The 18174-nt window shown below is 46.7% G+C and overlaps 1 protein-coding gene across 2 annotated transcripts in view; it reads left to right on the forward strand.

The window, feature by feature from the left end:
* The window catches only part of hhatlb (hedgehog acyltransferase like, b), a 59797-nt gene extending 48463 nt beyond the window's left edge, over positions 1-11334 (forward strand). For both annotated transcript variants that reach the window (XM_080213459.1, XM_080213449.1), the window contains exons 10-12: positions 227-428; positions 5286-5430; positions 9586-11334. In XM_080213459.1, coding sequence (XP_080069585.1) covers positions 227-428; positions 5286-5430; positions 9586-9698 — 460 coding nt within the window. In that variant the 3' untranslated portion in view covers positions 9699-11334. The remainder of the gene's footprint in view (positions 1-226; positions 429-5285; positions 5431-9585) is intronic.
* The last annotated feature ends 6840 nt before the right edge of the window (positions 11335-18174 follow it).

Consider the following 18174-nt stretch of genomic DNA (forward strand, 5'->3'; position numbering starts at 1 on the left):
CAGTTCAAGGGCAATTAGAGATGGGTAATAAATGCTGGCCTAGCCAGAGACACCCATGTCCCATGAAGGATTAAGATTAAAAAAACAAGGTTTGACCACACGGGGCCTCTCTGTGAGTGGGCAGGTTGCTGATGCTTGCTGCTAACTGTGTGACTCTATCCCAGTGAGATGAAGAGAGAGAAGCCTCTGTAAGCAAGCACTGCCATGTAGTTTCTCCTTTTCCCAGGTACGTTTATGATTACCTGGGAGAAGATCACGACAATATTCTGAAGGAGCTCCTGGCCACAGTTTGCACCTTCCTGATCACGACACTGTGGCTGGGCCCAGGGGATGTGGTCTATATCTGGTCCGTGTGTAACTGCTTTGGTCTCAACTTCGAACTCTGGGTGCAGAAGTTCTTCCAGTGTGAACCCTTTGCATCGATTGAGGTAAGGCCCTTGTTTCAAACACTTCCCTTTGTTGGTTGATACTCTTTCCAGCCACACCCCCTGCATCCTGAAGCTAAAAGATCCTGCAGGTATCCTGGCTCGGTAGATACACAGTGAGCCATTCACCTTGTGTTGACAATGCCTCGCTTAGTGACATTTTTATCTTTGAATCTGAAGGTTGTGGGTTCAAGCCCCCACTCAGGAGTTGAATATAAAAAGGGATTGATATTGGGTTTCAAAGCTGGTCCCCGCAGTATTACCCTGGGTCTCCGGATTACTACACCACCTCTTTCCCATTGTCCTTCTAGGTTTTTTTTAAGTTTATTTATTAGTGTCTTAGTAGGCTTATATTAACACTGCAATGAAGTTACTGTGAAATTTCCCTAGTCGCCACACTCCGGCGCCTGTTCAGGTACACTGAGGGAGAATTTAGCATGGCCAATGCATCTAACCAGCACACCTTTGACTGTGGGAGGAAACTGGAGCACCCGGATGAAACACAGGGAGAATGTGCAAACTCCACACAGTGACACAAGTCGGGAATCAAACCCGGATTCCTGGCGTGAAGAGGTACCAGTGCTAAGCACTGTGCTGCCTGCTAATGGTCGTGGGTTTGGAAGGTGCTGTCTAAGGAGTCTCAATGAGATCCTGCAGTAGATGGTACACTAGGCTATCACTGTTCGTCAGTGGTGGAGGGATTGAATGTTTATGGATGTGATTCCAATCAAATGCATTACTTTGTCCTGGACGGTGTTGAGCTTCTTGAGTGTTGCTGGAACTGCACCATGTTCATCCAGCAGAAGGAATTCTTCAGTTGCCAGCAATAAGAAGAGCTTACTTCAGTAAGTACATCAAAGAAAAAGTTTTAATAAAGAAACTTCATTACTCCAACACTTGAAACCACACCCCGGGCCACACAAGCGTTCCCAAACTGCTTCTTATTTACATTGGGTCAGCTGACCACCAGATCATTTTGTCATTGGTTATATTGTCAACTGGGTCAGCTAACCCTCACTGTATATTACCATTGGTTACATTCTAACAATGCATCCAGGCAGTGGGGAGTATTCCATTGCACTCCTGACTTGTTCCTTGCAGATGGTGGACAGGCTCTGGGGAGTCAGGAAATGTGTTACTCAAAGAACAAGGAAAATTACAGCACAGGAACAGGCCCTTCGGCCCCTCCAAGCCTGCACCAACCATGCTGCCTGACTGAACTAAAACCCCCTACCCTTCCGGGGACCGTATCTCTCTATTCCCATCCTATTCATGGATTTGTCAAGATGCCCCTTAAAAGTCACTATTGTATCTGCTTCCACTACCTCTCCCAAACTTACCACAAGGCTCCCAACCTCTGACCTGCTCCGGTAGTTACAAATGGTCTAGTTCAGGTTTTGGTCAATAGTATCACCACGGGAATCTCCTGTTAAACACCTTGGGTGCGATCTCACTGCTCATTCACACCACGTTCCTGCTGCAGCGAAGACGGAGAATTTGGTGACCAGCCAAATCACCTGTTCACTGAAGCAGGATGGGAAAATCCCACTAGCATGAACAGTCGAAAAATTCTGGCCCTTGGGTCTTTTTGCTACTTTAAAGGTGCTATCTAAATGCAAGTTGTCGCGAGTACCAGCTGGAAAGTTTGTGCGTTGAGTATTGGGAAGGTGATGGTTTGGGGGGAGGGGGGGGAGAAGGGAAAGGCTAGGATCAGATTAGACTGTGATGCCCCTGAGATTGCCTCACCTTAACAACACTCGCCATCAACTCACCTCTAAAGACCATTCAATCAAATGACTCACTGGATTGCTGCAGTGTCCGGTGGAACCATGATGTGGAGATGCCGGCGTTGGACTGGGGTGGGCACAGTGAGAAGTCTCACAACACCCAGCTTAAAGTCCAACAGGTTTATTTGGAATCAGGAAGTTTTTCGGAGCACTGGAATCACTCACCCGATGAAGGAGCAGCGCTCCGTGAGCTCCAGATTCCAAATAAACCTGTTGGATTTTAACCTGGTGTTGGGAGACTTCTTACTGTGGGAACACAACACAGCTGGGTGCGTCTGTCTGTCAAGAAATTGAGGTGGGTTAGAGGAAAATAGTAATTTAAAAGAAAGCTCAGAACCTGCTGAAAGACAAAGATTTAAAAAAAATTAAAGTTTATTTATTAGTCAAAAGTAGTTTTACATGAACACTGCAATGAAGTTACTGTGAAATTTCCCTGGTCGCCACACTCCGATGCCTTTTTGCGTACACTGAGGGAGACTGTAGCACGGCCAATTCATCTAACCAGCATGTCTTTTGCACTGTGCAAGGAAACCAGAGCACCCGGTGGAAACCCACAAAGACATGGGGAGAACGTGTAGACTCCGCACAGACATTCACCCAAGCCGGGAATCGAACCCAGGTCCCTGGCGCTATGAGGCAGCAGTGCTAACCACTGTGCTGCCATGCCATGCAGTGAGCCTCACTGACAATTAGCCATCCCTAATCGCCCTCAAGATAACCAAGTGATTTGCTCAGTTGTTTCAGTTAAGAAACAGCTGCATTTGTAGGCCAAACTAGGTAAAGACAGCAGATTTCCTTCTGTAAAGGACATTAGTGAGCCAGATGGATTGTTACAACAATCCTGAATTCCAAGGATCATTATTACTGAAACTAGTTTTTTAATCCTCATTTAATTGAATTTAAATTCCTGTTCTCTGAATAGTTATTTGGTAACATGAACTTTAGTATTGCTTGAAAAGAAGACAGGCTGTTGAAGCTTTTCATCTTGCACTCATCAGGACAGTTTGCAAGAATACCAAATTAAAAGGGAACAACAGTTTATATTTCATGTGAAGAGAGTGCTGATTGGTTGACAAGTGCATTCTGATGATTAGAGGTGTTGCCATGGAGAACGCACCAGTTAACTGATGACTGATAGTTAACTGTTAGGCTTGTGTTACTGCTACGACCCCAGCTGATGTTATTATTGACAAGTCAGATTCCAGATTGATCGCTCCTTTTTTTTGATTTTTGTTTAAAGACATGGATGAACAGAGTCACAGGACTGCCGATGAATTTTTAACAAAAGAACAAAACATTTATTAAAATGCTGGATAAACTCGACAGATCTGGCAGCATCGGTGGAGAGAGGAACAAAGTTGACATTTGACATTTTGGCAGGTCCAATGGGATGAAGGACTATAATATCAGGGGTCGGACTCTAAGCAGTGTTGAGGAGCAGAAGGACCTTGGGGTCCGGGTCCGTAGGACTCTTAAATCGGCCTCGCAGGTGGAGGATGTGGTCAAGAAGGTGTATGGTGTACTGGCCTTCATTAATCGAGGGATTGAGTTTAGGAGTCGGGAGGTAATGCTGCAACTTTATAAGACCCTTGTCAGACCCCACTTGGAGTACTGTGCGCAGTTCTGGTCGCCTCATTACAAGAAGGATGTGGAAGCTATTGAAAGGGCGCAGAGGAGATTTACAAGGATGTTGCCGTATGAGGATAGGTTGAGATAGCTCGGTCTTTTCTCTTTGGAGAGACGAAGGATGAGAGGTGATCTGATAGAAGTGTATAAGATGTTGAGAGGTACTGATCGGGTAGATTCTCAGAGGCTATTTCCCAGGGCTGAAATGGTCACTATGAGAGGACACAGGTTTAAGGTGCTGGGGAGTAGGTACAGAGGAGATGTCAGGGGTAAGTTTTTCACTCAGAGGGTGGTCAGTGAGTGGAATCGGCTGCCTTTGGTGGTGGTGGAGGCGAACTCAATAGGGTCTTTTAAGAGACTTCTGGATGAGTACATGGGACTTAATAGGATTGAGTGTTATAGGTAAGCCTAGTAGGGAGGGATATGATCGGCGCAACTTGTGGGCCGAAGGGCCTGTTTGTGCTGTAGTTTTTCTATGTTCTATTTCGAGTTTGGATGACTCTTCCTCAGAGCTGAAAAGGGGTCATACGGACTAGGATTCTCTGATGTTGGACACACCGTCCCCTGCTGCCAGCGAGAAATGGAGAATTTGGTACTCAGCCAAATCTCTATTCACTGCAGCGGGACCGGAGAATCCCAGCCGTGGGCGAGGTTGGAGAAGTCCGACTGTTAACTCTAGTTTTTCTCTCCGTGAATGCTGCTGGACCTGCTGAGATTTTTTTCTGTACCTCATTGACCTGTCGTGCGACCTTCTGGATGTGCACTGTCTGACCATTTCTGTTGCTGCCTCACAGCGCCAGGGACCTGGGTTCAATTCCCAGGTTGGGTCACTGTCTGTGCAGAGTTTGTACATTCTCCTCATGTCTGCATGGGTTTCCTCCGTGTGCTCCAATTTCCTCCTACAGTCTGAAAGACGTGCTGGTTAGATGCACTGGCCATGCTAAATTCTCCCTCACTGTATCCGAACAGGTGCCAGAGTGTGGCGACTGGGGGATTTTCACAGTAACTTCATTGATTTTGATTTGATTTATTACTGTCACATGTGTGCTATGCAGACGAAACATACTATTCATAGAGAAGGAACAGAGAGAGTGCAGAATGTCATTGACCGAGAATAAAAGATAGAATTAGGTGGTGTGCTGGGCACAGCTTGTAAGAAGTTGCCTTGCTCTGGCACCATCTTGGATGCAGTGTGTTGCAGTGTTAATGTAAGCCTACTTGTGACACTAATAAATAAACTTACAACTTCCCTTGTCACGTTTCTCCTTCCCAATTACATGACCTCTCATGTCTTCAGATGGAATTCCCTTTGCTACTTTCCTGCCCACCTGACCAGTCCATTGGCATCTCCCCGTTTTATTGCCCCCCCTCCCCCCCCCCCCCCCCCACCCACCCCCCGCATTAACCACCCGGCCACTGATACTCTTGTCTTTTCTTTCTCCCCCAGGCTAACCAAATGTCTGAAGCAATGTCACGACGAATCAGAGGGGTGTTTGGAGCTGCAAACTTCTGGGCTATTATTCTCTACAACATCCTTTCACTGAACAGCGTTGACTTTGCTCTACTGGTCGCTCAAAGATTGATCCTAACCGGTAAGTTTTTTTTTTAATCGTGGGGTGGGTGAATTAACAGCATCTCATTAAGGTTAGGGCGTGGACAGGTTTCCCATTTCCCCATGGATTCACTTCCCTGTAACCGGCGGGTTCGGTTCTGTTCTGTACATTTCTGTGGTCCAATTAGGCAGTGGGTTGCAGTGTTTGCTTGCTTTTACAAAAGGCTGGTACAGAGGCGATGGGCCGAACGGCTGCCTTCGGCAAAGTAAGTTTCTAAGATTCCATAGATGGTCTGCCTCCAGGCATCTGCCAGGGCCAATCATTGCCCAGATGCCAGAGGAAAAGAGATTACAAGTGAAATCACATTGGGTAATCCACTCTGAGTAACAACCTTCACTCAGTGTCTTTCAATTTAAAACAATACCTCTTGGACATACAGCCTTCTTCAGAATCAGTTAACATTAAAACAAGTATGCTCACATGATATTAGATTTCCAGCTTTTCACATCAATGGACTGAAATCCAAACAGCAGTTTTTGAGAAGGATACATCCTCATGACAGCAAAATGGGGAAGTAAAAATAGTCTCTAGCAACTTCCATCTTCAGCATTCAGAGACAGAAAAGGATACCGCTCTCCCTCTTCTGCAACTTCCAAAACAGCAACACTCAGACAGCAGAATCTCCAATTCTAGATAGGATTAAGAATGGACACTGCTCTCTCTCGCTCAACTCCAAACGGCAATAAGGCTGGAATTCTCTGTGAAAGCCTAGCTGTTTCCAGTCATGTGACCTGACCCGTCAATCAACCCAATCAAGCTTTACTCTGTAATCCCAGGAGAACATTAAAACAATAGAACACTGCATTAGTTCAGATTAAAACAAACATGGTATCGATTATATTGATGCAGGAACAATAGAGGACACCGGCTCCAGACAAAACAGCTCCAGTAAAATGCCAGGGACTACTAGAAACATGCTGCAGAGAAATATGATTAAAATGCATTTCTTAAAGGCTCGGTATCGTCACATTTATAAGCATTCAAGGTGCCCAGAACTGTACAAGAAAATAAATATGAAGCTGTAAAATGGCTGAACTACGACCCTCTGGGTTCAATAGGACCGGAAGGTGTGTAGGAAGACGCAGAAATATTAAGGGTCCTTGTCCTGCAATAAGGCTGCTGGAGATCCAGTCGAAGAGGAGTAATTTTCCCCAGAGCAAGTTTTCCTGCAGGTTATCTTGTACAAGAAATAAGCAATACTGGTGGGAGTGCTAAAGGATGGTTACGTACAGGTCAAATATGCTTCATCCTTACATCCAAAAACCAGACACATTCAAAAACTGGCTATACAGGTTAATCGGTATGTTGATAAAACAGATATATTACAGATTTAATATTTATTAACAGGCAAGAAGTAGGATTATTAAACTAGAAAAAGTGCAGAAAAGATTTACTAGGATGCTACCAGGACTTGATGGTTTGAGTTATAAGGAGAGGCTGAATAGACTGGGACTTTTTTCTCTGGAGCGTAGGAGGCTTAGGGGTGATCTTATAGAGGTCTACAAAATAATGAGGGGCATAATTCAGCTAGATAGTCAATATCTTTTCCCAGAGTTAGGAGAACTGCAATGATGTTACTGTGAAAATCCCATAGTCGCCACGTTTGTTCGGATACACTGAGGGAGAATGTCAATGTACCTAACCAGCACATCTTTCAGACTGTGGGAGGAAACCAGAGCACCTGGAGGAAACCCACACAGACACAGGGAGAACATGCAGCCATCACACAGACAGTGACCCAAGCCGGGAATCGAACCTGGGTCTCTGGTGCTGTGAGGCAGCAGTACTAATCACCGTGTCACCATGCTGGGAGCAGGGTTGAAGTCCTGGATTATATTGAATGGCAGCGCAGGCTCCAAGGGCAGTAAGGCTTCCCCTTGCCCTTGTTATTCTCTTATTAGGATTTACTTACGGTATAAACAGAGGAACAGGTTCTGAGCAAAGGTGACTTTGAGCTGATCTCCTGGAGGGAGTGAACTCTCACATTGTGCTGATCCGGATGTGAACTTGCTTCAAGCTTTCTCTCGAACATTTGGTTCATTTATTCTTCACGTGTTTCTTGTTCATACTTGACAAAGTGTAGGCTGCACTTTTTTGTGAAATAGTGTCTTTAGTTAACTGGGCAGCGATAGGAGAAATGTCTATAGAATAGCACAGCACGGCCAGAGGCCATTCAGTCCATCATGCTTGTGCTGGCCCTTTGAAAGGGTTACCCTTCCTTCTGTTGAAGGATACTGAGGGTGGAGGAGCGCTCGATTGCTTCTGCAGCCACAGTGAGAGGTTACGAGAGATGGAGAGGAGTTCATGTATCAAAGCCACGCACAGTGTGTGATAAAGGACAATGGCCGCGACAATCTGCATGATTAGAGTAATTTATTTTTGAACGCCGCCCATTGAAACGGACAGGAAGTGTTATCACCATGATGGGGATCACGAACCCTCAGAGAGACACAACTCACAGCGAGGATATCACACTTCCTGCCTCATTGAAAGTAGATGGATTGCAGCCAGTCTGAGCGAGAGGGGAGGGGAGATTTCTGGGAATGAGATCTTTACTGATGTGTCACTCAAATGACATGAAATAACATATATGATTGGGCGGTTAGTACGTGTCAAATCACAGGAGTATCCTCCACATTCCACTCCTGATTTTCAGTAAAACTCTGCTGAAACATCCATGCGCTTGGACATTGGTGACATAGAACTGTGATGCCTCTCCTAGTTAACCAGCATGCCACCCTGGGCTGACAAAAGAGAATAGCGATTTGGATAAAGTACAGGTGAGAATTCTGGAGAGAGCGCAGAGGAGGTTTACCAGGATGTTGCCTGGTATGGAAGGACTGGGGTACGAGGAAAGATTGAGCAAATTGGGGCTTTTTTCCCTTGAAAGACGCAGACTGAGGGGGGATCTAATAGAGGTATATAAGATTATGAAGGGTATAGAGTAAACAGAGGTAAGCTATTTCCTATGATAGAGACACATAGGACAAGGGACCATGGACTTAAGGTGAGGGGGGAGAGGTACAACACAGATATTAGAGGGAGGGTTTTCACACAGAGGGTAGTGGGGGTATGGAATGCTCTGCCAAGTAAGGTGGTGGAGGCAAACACGCTAGAGTCATTTAAGAGTAACTTAGACAGGCACGAGTGGGTTGGAGATGGGTGGATATAGGAGATTGTTTTAAATAAGGGTCATTAGCATTGGGGCGTTCCTGGTAACGTAAATGGATATGGTACAATAATAATGTTTTTTTTCCTTTTCGTTCACAGGTTTGAAGTCGGTCCACCTTGTGTCCAACGAGGGGCATACACGCGATGGGTCGTACTGGGGCTGCTCTTGGTTGTTCGAGATTGGCCTAGTGCGTCATGTCGTTAGTGTGTGCCTAAACTGGACCAGATACTGGGCAAGACGACAGCTCAGTGACTATCACTGATTGCTGTGCAGACACATGGATTTGGGCCGGTGTCTGTAGGAGTTTGCGCATTCTCCCTGTGCTTGCGTGGGTTTTTTCTGGGTGCTCCGGTTTCCTCCCACACCCCAAAGATGTGCTGTTAGGCTGATGGCAGGAATAAATTGTCCCTAAATCAGATTCCCTCAATCTGGATGGCCATAAAACATTAGACAGGGGTCGTGGGTGGAGAGGGGGACTGGTGGTGTTGAGATGGTGGCGCAGGCTCGTTGGGCCGAAGGGCCTGTTTCCCGGGCTGATTTTGTTCTTTGTTCTTTGAATTTCGGTAGGCGTGGATTGGGAGTGGGTGTGTGGGGTGGATACAGACTGAGTGGGTCTAGAGGGGGAGAGAGAGAGGGTGGGTACAGAGAGCGCAGGTGGGATGAGTGTGAGCTTTTTCTCCATGTATCCCCTCCCCATCTCCGCCATTCTTTCAGACAAACACATTTAATTGAAGTAAGACTGACCTGCTGTTCTCTGCAATGGCTGTCGCTACCAACAAAGGCCTCGTGGGACAAGAGGCCCCCCACACTTGAGTGCTGCCTCTTACTAGGCCCGAGAGTTCTTGAAGGCCCTTGATTCTCTCTCACCGCTGAAGGGTTTTTGGTAATTATGTGTATTTTTGAATCCAGCTCTGGCCACTTGAGAAACCGTCTTTGTTTTTCTTTGAAAATTATAATTGCAGGATTTCCCTGGAGCCCGTTAAGTATCCTCTTTGTGACCTACTGCGGAGTTCAGCTGATCAAGGAGAATGAACGTCAATTAGCCCTGGAAGCTGACAAAGAGAAGGTGGACTAGAGGACTCGCCAAGAAAGGAAGTGAAATCGACAGAGGAGAGCTTGCCTGTAAACCGCTGATAAATTGGCCACTTGTGTGATTGTGTAAAGGTTTCGATTGCCGAAACAAGCAATTATCCAATTGAATTGTAAGATTGCCCAACTGCTTAGTTGTCCGTCTGTCAATTCCCAGGCTCCCATTTGGCTGTGAATCTGCCAGACCTCAGTCTGCAGGCCCTCATTTTAACAGCTCTGCCTGGGAGAAGGCCGGGTAACCCCTTTCTACACACCCCTGTCCCCAATCTTTAACCCGGTCCACCCAAAACCCAGTGGCTTCTTTCACTTGCCCCAATCCATCCTCTCTCTCTCCCAGTGCACTAGCCTCCAAGGGTGGGCTAGGGCCCCCAGTGAGTGAGGCACACACACACACACACACACACACATTGTCCTCGTGTAGACTTCCCCCCACTTCCTCCCTTCTCCCCCATCCTGTTAGGGGATTCCATCACTCCACACTTGACAATTAGTTAAGGGCAGCACGGCGATTAGCACTGTTGCTTCACGGTTGCAGGGACCTGGGTTTATTCCTCACTTGGGTCATTGTGTGGAGTTTGCATGTTCTCCCCATATCTGCGAGGGATTCCTCCGTGTGCTCCAGTTTTCTTCCACAGTCCAAAGACATGCGGATTAGGTGCATTGCCCGTGCTAAATTGACCCTTACGGTCCTGGGATGTGTAGATGGATTAGCGGAGTAAATATGTGGGGTTACGAGGAAAGGGCCTGGGTGGGATTGTTGTTGGTGCAGACTCGATGGGCCAAATGGTCGTTTTCTGCACTGTAGATATTCCACGATTCTAATTAGAGAATTAAATGGTACAAAAGGAAGCCATTTGGCCCATCATGTCAGTCCTAGTTCTTTTCAAAAATCCCTTTCCTTCCGTTCTTTCCTCATAACCCTCCCCATTTTCCTTCTCTGTTCGATTTGGAAAGTTAGTCTTGAACCTACTTCCATCATGCATTTTTTTTGGGCCGTGCATTCCAGGTGACAACACCTCATGGATTATTTCACAAGGAATCCTGCCTGGAAGTCCTGGAAAACTGTGCCACCAGGTCACAGGCAAAATACAACAGGTCAGGCAGGATCTGTGGAGAGAGAGAGAGAGCGAGAGTGAGAAATAAAGTTTCAAGTTCCACATGACTCTTCATTGGAACGATCAGGTCATGGCCATTTTCCAGGAGCTTCCATGGGGCTGCCCTTGGTTACGGAGGGAGAACCTCCCTCTGATCTTACCCCTCCCTCCCCCTCCCCGTCACTGAGGTGGGGGAAAATGGTGAAAAGGCCACTTGGTTTTTCTCTGGGTTTTTCCCGACAGGAACTGCTGATTAAAAGACTAACTAAGAATTAGCAAAGAGTCACTGTTCCCTAATTATTCAGCTGTGGGCTTTTTTTTTTCTCTGTCCAAGTGTTTCCGACACTCGGCGCACAAGTAATTAACTATTGTCAAAGGTTTAACTTAATTTATTCTGTTCAGTCCTGAGGTTTTTATAACACAAATCCACTGTGTCTCAGATTTATGTGAAGGGTGACAGTCAGATAGCAGACTGTGAGCTCTCATAAACTGCACTGGTTAATAAACTCATTTAGAAGCAATTCACAGATGTGAATGAGATGTGGGCTTATATTCTCTGGAGTTCAGAAGAATGAGAGGCGATCTCAAACCTTGATAGGGTGGATGCTAAGAGACTGTGTTTTAGTTGGGGTCGGGGAAGCCAGAACAATCTCGGGAGCCAATTGTTTAGAGCTGAGATGAAGAGAAATTAGTTCACTCAAAGGGTTAATGAAGCTTTGCAATTCGCTCCCCCCTCCCCCTCCCTTGCCCTCCCACAGGTTTGTGGATGCTCCATCATTGAATATAATGGTGTCTCAGGAAATCGAGGAATTATAGAGAGGGTAGGCAAATGGGAGTTGACACCTATTGGGAAGGTTTTGTTTACAATGTTAGAGGTTTACAGCATGGAAACAGGCCCTTCAGCCCAACTTGTCCATGCCGCCCAGTTTTTACCACTAAGCTAGTCCCAATTACCTGCATTTGGCCCATATCCCTCAATACCCAGCTTACCCACATAACAGTCTCAATGCTTTTTAAAAGACAAAATTGTACCTGCCTCTATTACCATCTCCCTTGTTCCAGACACTCACCATCCTCTGTGTGAAAACGTTGCCTCTCTGAACCTTTTCTATTTCTCCCCTCTCACTTTAAACCTATGCCCTCTAGTTTTACACACCCCAACCTTTGGAAAAAGATATTGACTATCTAGCTGATCTGTGCCCCTCATTATTTTATAGCCCTCAATAAGATCACCCCTCAGCCTTTGCACACAGCAAGATCCAACAAATTGCAAAGTGATTTTTTTTATTATTCATCAGATGTAAGTGTTGTTGTTGCCCTTCCCTAAGTGCCCTTGAACAGAATGGCTCGCTGGATCATTTCAGAGGATTTGAATCAAATGTAAGCCAGCCCAGGTAAAGACAGCAGATTTCCTTCACATTAATGAAGCCGATGTACTTTTACAATTGTCATTCCATGGTTATCATCAGATGTTTACATTTGGGATTTTTATTGAATTCAAATTCCACCATCTTCCATGATGGGATTTGAAATCAGGTCTCCAGGAAATTATCCTGAGCCTCTGGATTACTAGTCCAGTAACAATACCACTATGCCACCAACTCCCCATTTTGAAAAGGTGGTGAGCTGTCTTCTTGCAGTCCCCTGGGTGTCAGTACACATACACTGATGGTAGGGATGGTGTTTCAGAATTTTGACCAAGCAACAACAAGGGAATGGTGATAAGTTTCCAAGTCAGGATGGTGAGTGACTCAGAGAGGAACTTGTAAGTGGTGGTGTTCCCAGCTATCTGCTGCTCTTGTCCTCCTCGATGGTAGTGGGTTGTGGCTCAGATGGTGCTGCCCAAGTTTCTGCAATGCATCTTGTAGATGGTACACATGGCTACTATTGGTCGTTGGTGTAAAAGGATTGGATGTTCATGGAAGGGGGATCAATCAAGCGGGCTGCTTTTTTCCTGGATGTTGTCAAGTTTCTGCAGTGCTGTTGGAGCTGTATTCATCCAGGGGAGTGGAGAGTGATCCATTGCAATCCTGACTCGTGCCTTGCAGATGGTGAACCGGCTTTGTGGAGTCAGGTGAGTTACTCGCTACGGTAGTTATAGCCTTTGACCTGCTCTTGTAGCCACAGTATTTATACAGCTAGTCCAGTCCAGTTTGTGGTCATTGGAAACCCCCAAGATGCATGGTCCAGGTCCTCTCCAGACACTGGCACAATTCTGATGTGGAGTGAGGACATCAATTTTGACCATTCCACCATAGCCACCCCCTTCTCTCCCCACCCCAGTCAGGGACCTCTCCCTCCGTGTGTGTGTGTGTGTCCCCTCCATGGACTAATAGAGGACACATGCCAAGACAGATGATAAGGTGTCAGCCTTGCGTGTGGCTGGTGAGTGGACCAGTAGACAGAATGAGCCCAGATGGCGATGTAAAGGCACGTGAGAGCAAGTGGAAATTTGCCTTCAGCTGATGGTGTGGCAGATCCCTGTGGAGTGTCAGCCTGTGAATGGACTTGAGAAAATGCGAATTCTGGGTGATGAGATTACCCTGTGGGAATGGATGAGATTGTTCATCCTCTTCCCACACTGGATTACAGACCTCTTCTGCACCTTTAGACCTAGGCAGAGTGGATGTGGAGAGGATGTTCCCAGTAGTGGGCACAACCTTAAGTGAAGAGGCACTGCTTTCAGACAAGGAATTCTTCAGCCAAAGGACGGTGAATCTGTGGAACTCGTTGCCACAAAGGGCTGTGGAGGTCAGATCACTGAGTGTCTTTAAGACCAAGATAGATAAGGGGATCAAGGGTTACAGAGAGAAGGAAGAAGAACGGGGATGAGAATCATATCAGCCATGAATGAATGGCAGAGCAGACATGATGGGCCAAATGGCCTAATTATGCTTCTACATCTTATGGTCTTATAATGGTGGAATGTTCCACAGAAATCCCCTGAACCAAACCTGGGTAAAATTGTCCCTCAGACAGACTGCAGAGGCTGGTATAGCTCCAACACTTGAGAAGCTTGACGCCATGCAGGACACAGCAGCCCACTTATTTTCTCCCACTCTATCACCTGCAACAGTCACCGTCTCCATCATCAATGCACAGTGACAGCAGTGTGCACCATCTACAAGATGCACTGCAGCAACTCACCAAGGTATAGTGGTTAGCACTGCTGCCTTACAGTGCTAGGGATCTGGATTCAATTTCTGGCTTGGGTTACTGTGCAATTTGCATGTTCTCCCCATGCCTGCGTGGGTTTCCTCCGGGTGCTCTGGTTTTCTTCCACAGTCCAAAAGACGCACTGGTTAGGTGCACCAGCCATGCTAAATTCTCCCTCAGTATATCCGAACGGCCGCCAGAGTGTGGCAACTAAGGGATTTTTCACAGTTGCTTCATCACAGTGTTAATGTAAGCCTACTTGTGACTAATAAATAAACTTTGTGTTACAAACGTCACAAATTTTTATTCAGTAAAGGAAGCAAGGATTATGGAGATGAGACAGGAAAGTAGAGTTGAGAATTATCACATCAGGTCAGACGTGATCTCACTGGGTCTGCCCCACCATTCAATGGGCCGAATGGCCTACTCCAGCACCTACATATTATCACAGATGCCGGAGACCTGAAATAACAACAGAAAGCTCAGCAGGTTGGGCAGCACCGGCGGTGAGAGGTGTACAGTTAATGCTGTCCTGAGTCCTGTATAACGTCCTGATCAAACTTGGATTTTCTTTTCCCACCCTGTTAGGATCAGGCAACACGGTGGCTGTGCCGCGCCTGTGGCGATACAGTAAATGGGAAAAATTAAAAGCCCCCCCTTCCCCCCCCACCCCCAGCCACAATTTCCCCCCCGCCCCACCCCAGCTACCACCCCCCCCCAAACCCCTCCTCCCGCTCCCCCCCCCTCCTCCCCAGCCCCCCCCCAACCCAACACCAACCCCCCCACCCCCCCCTCCCCAACCCCCCCCCCCTCCCCAACCCCCCCCCCTCCCCCCCCCCACCCCCCCCTCCCCCCCCACCCCCCCCTCCCCAACCCCCCCCTCCCCCCCCAACAACCCCCCCCCAACCCACCCCCCCCTCCCCAGCCCCCCCCCCTCCCCCCCCCCCCGCTCAACCCCCCCCCCCCCAACCCACCCCCCCCAACCCAACCCCCCCCAAATCCATGCCCCCCCAACCCAACCCCCCCCAAATCCATGCCCCCCCCAACTCCACCCCCCCCCGCCCCACCAACCCCCGAACCCCACCCCACCCCCCCCAGCCCCCAACCCCACTCACACCCCAACCCACACGAACCCTTGTTTAGAAGTTAACCCTAACCGTTTCAAACAGAGAGCGAGAAATTTCTTCAAATTGCACATGGTCACCTTCCCTCTCAGCTGATTCTCTTTTCAAATTGCTAATTAAGCAGTACCTGTCAGGCTTGTGCCGTTAATGAGGCAGTAAAAGCAATCCTCGTTGTTTAGTATCTGAATACAATCACTATTTTCTTGGAGTGGTGGCCATGGTAACGGAGGTCTAGAGTTGCTGCGCTGGATGTTTTTTTTTCCCTGAACCAAAGCTGAAGTTAATTAAAATGGAAAGATGAAACATGTGACAATCACACAGATTTATTCTTAGCCAGTTTTCTGTGAGTTGGATGCAATGTTATGTGAAATGAATACATTAGCATCAGTTAAACAAACAGCCCTGCTGCTGAAGGAAAGCAGTGGCTTTCTTCACTCCAATGCCCTCAGCTGAGAACAAATTCAAAATGACATGTTATAGAATCCTCACAGGGTAACAGGAGGTCATTGAGGTCATTGAGTCTGCACCAACCCACCCTTTTAATCTTACCCAGGCCCTATCTCCACGTATTTACCCCACTAATCATCTACACATCTTGGGACAGTAAGGGCCTATTTAGCATAACTAATCCACCTAAACTATAATACCTTGGGACACTAAGAAGCAATTTAGCATGACCAATCCACCTAACCTATATATCTTGGGCCATTAAGGGGCAATTTAGCATGGCCAATCCACCTAACCTATATATCTCAGGGCAATTTAGCATGTCCAAGGGCCCTAACCTGCACATCTTTGGAGTGTGGGAGGAAATCCACACCGACATGGCTGATCTGATTGTAAACTCAATCCCACCTTTCCAATGACCTTTGATGTGGGATAATGCCATTGAGCGTCATGGGGAGATGGAGCTGCTGAAGAAGGTCATTGCTTGGTACTTGCCAATGTACTCGACATAGTCATTCGCCAGGTTTATTCTGCTACCCAGCTCCTGACTCTAGGCCTATTCCCTCACTCTCTCTGATGAGGCTTCACAAACGCCACAGTGCTGCTAGTCAGTTTGATTTGGTTTCCAATTCTTTTCTTAGGCAGCCCTGGGGGGCTTCAAGCTGCCCTAGGCTCCTTCCACACCGCCATTCTCAAATCCTGGCTTCGTCCCTCACCTGATGGTACTGACTCTGCCCCTTAGCTTGTCAAAGATATTACTCCCTTAAAGTGTTATAAAGATGGCAGAATGGGAATGAGAATCATGTCAGCCATGATTGAATGGTGAAGTAGACTCAATGGGCCAAATGGCTTAATTCTACTCCTACGTCTTATGGTCCAAGCCTACAGGAGCTGAGTTGTTCCCCTGCTCAGCACACTCCCCCAGCACTGCCATCTGCTGGCTGGAGGCCTCTCTACAGAACAACCACTGGATGCAGAAACACTTCTCACGTTATCAAGAGCAGGAATGATAACGTCAGCTCCACTCAATAAACCATCATTTTTCTAATCAGAGCCTGAATGTGGATATTGGATGACCAGTTTTATACCCATATGGTGTAGAAGAAAGATCTTGCATTTACATAACACCTTTCATCCCAGACATCCCAAAAGCACTTCACTAAAAGTACATTTTCAAATGAAATCAATGTTGTACTGTAGATAAGACAGTAGCTAATTTGCACAGTTCTTGCTCCCACAAACAGCAATATAATTATTAGAATATTTGTTCAACATCCAGGACTGAATGAGCAGAAATTTCCTCCAACTCGAGTTTGGGAAAAATGAAGCCATTGTCTTTAATCCCATTGCAAGCTCAGTTCTCTGGTGATTGGAGTGATGACAGACAACAGGGGATGGTTGCAGAGGGTTGTTTTTCAATCCGGAGGCTTGTGACCAGCAGTGTGCCTCAGTGATCGACTGTTATTTGTCATTGATATCAATGATTTGGATGAGAATTTAGGGGCAATGGTTAGTAAATTTGCAGATGACACCAAGATTAGTGGCATTGTGGACAGTGAAGACTATCTAGGATCTTGATCAATCAGTTTAGTGGGCTGACGAATGGCAGGTGGAGTTTAATTTAGACAAATGTGAGGTGATGTATTTTGGTAGATCGAATCGGGGCAGCACTTAGTTAATTGGAGGGCTCTGGGGAGAGTTACGGAACAAAGATCTAGGGATACAGGTTCATAGCTCCTTGAAAGTGCGGTCACAGATGGACAGAGTGGTGAAGAAGGCATTCAGCATGCTTGGTTTCATTGGTCAGAACATTAAATACAGGAGTTGGGATGCCTTGTTGAAGTTGTATAAGACATTGGTAAGGCCACACTTGGAATACTGTGTAATTCTGCTCACCCTATTATAGAAAGGATATTATTAAAGTAGAAAGAGTACAGAAAAGATTTACTAGGGCGCTACCAGGACTTGATGGTTTGAGTTACAATAAGGGGCTGGATAGACTGGGACTTCTGTCCCTGAAGCGTAGGAGACTTTTATGGAGGCCTATAAAATAAAGAGGGGCATAGATCAGCTGGATAGTCAATATCTTTTCCCAAAGAGTCTAAAACTAAACGGCATAGGTTTAAGGTGAGAGAGAAGAGATACAAAAGGATCCAAAAGGGTAATTTTTTCACACAGGGGATGGAGTGTCTGGAACGAGCTGCCAGAGGTAGTACTAGAGATGGGTACAATTTTGTCTTTTAAAAAACATTCAGACAATTACAAGGGTAAGATTGGTATAGAGGGATTTGGGCTAAATGCGGGCAACTGGGACTAGCTTAGTGGTTAAAAGAAGAGCAGCATGGACAAGTTGGGCGGATGGGCCTGTTTCCATGCTGTAAACCTCTATGACATTATCTCTCTCCCTGAAAACCATGTTGAGGTAGAACCAAATGGCGACATATCTGACCTCGAGATGAGCTTCCAACCACACATTCATGCTGTCACTAAGACAACCCCAGTAACCTCTTCCCAAAGTACCTCAGCTCATCTGCTGCTGGAAGTTCATCCCTAACCTTCTTACCTCTGACTCTGATTAAGCTGAGGCCTGACTCATTGCTCTACTTTTAGTGAATTTGAGTCACCTAAAAGTTTGTCAACC

This window comes from Carcharhinus amblyrhynchos, chromosome 2, assembly GCF_965287045.1.
Source record: "Carcharhinus amblyrhynchos chromosome 2, sCarAmb.v2.hapA, whole genome shotgun sequence".
In the NCBI taxonomy this organism is placed as follows: Eukaryota; Metazoa; Chordata; class Chondrichthyes; order Carcharhiniformes; family Carcharhinidae; genus Carcharhinus; species Carcharhinus amblyrhynchos.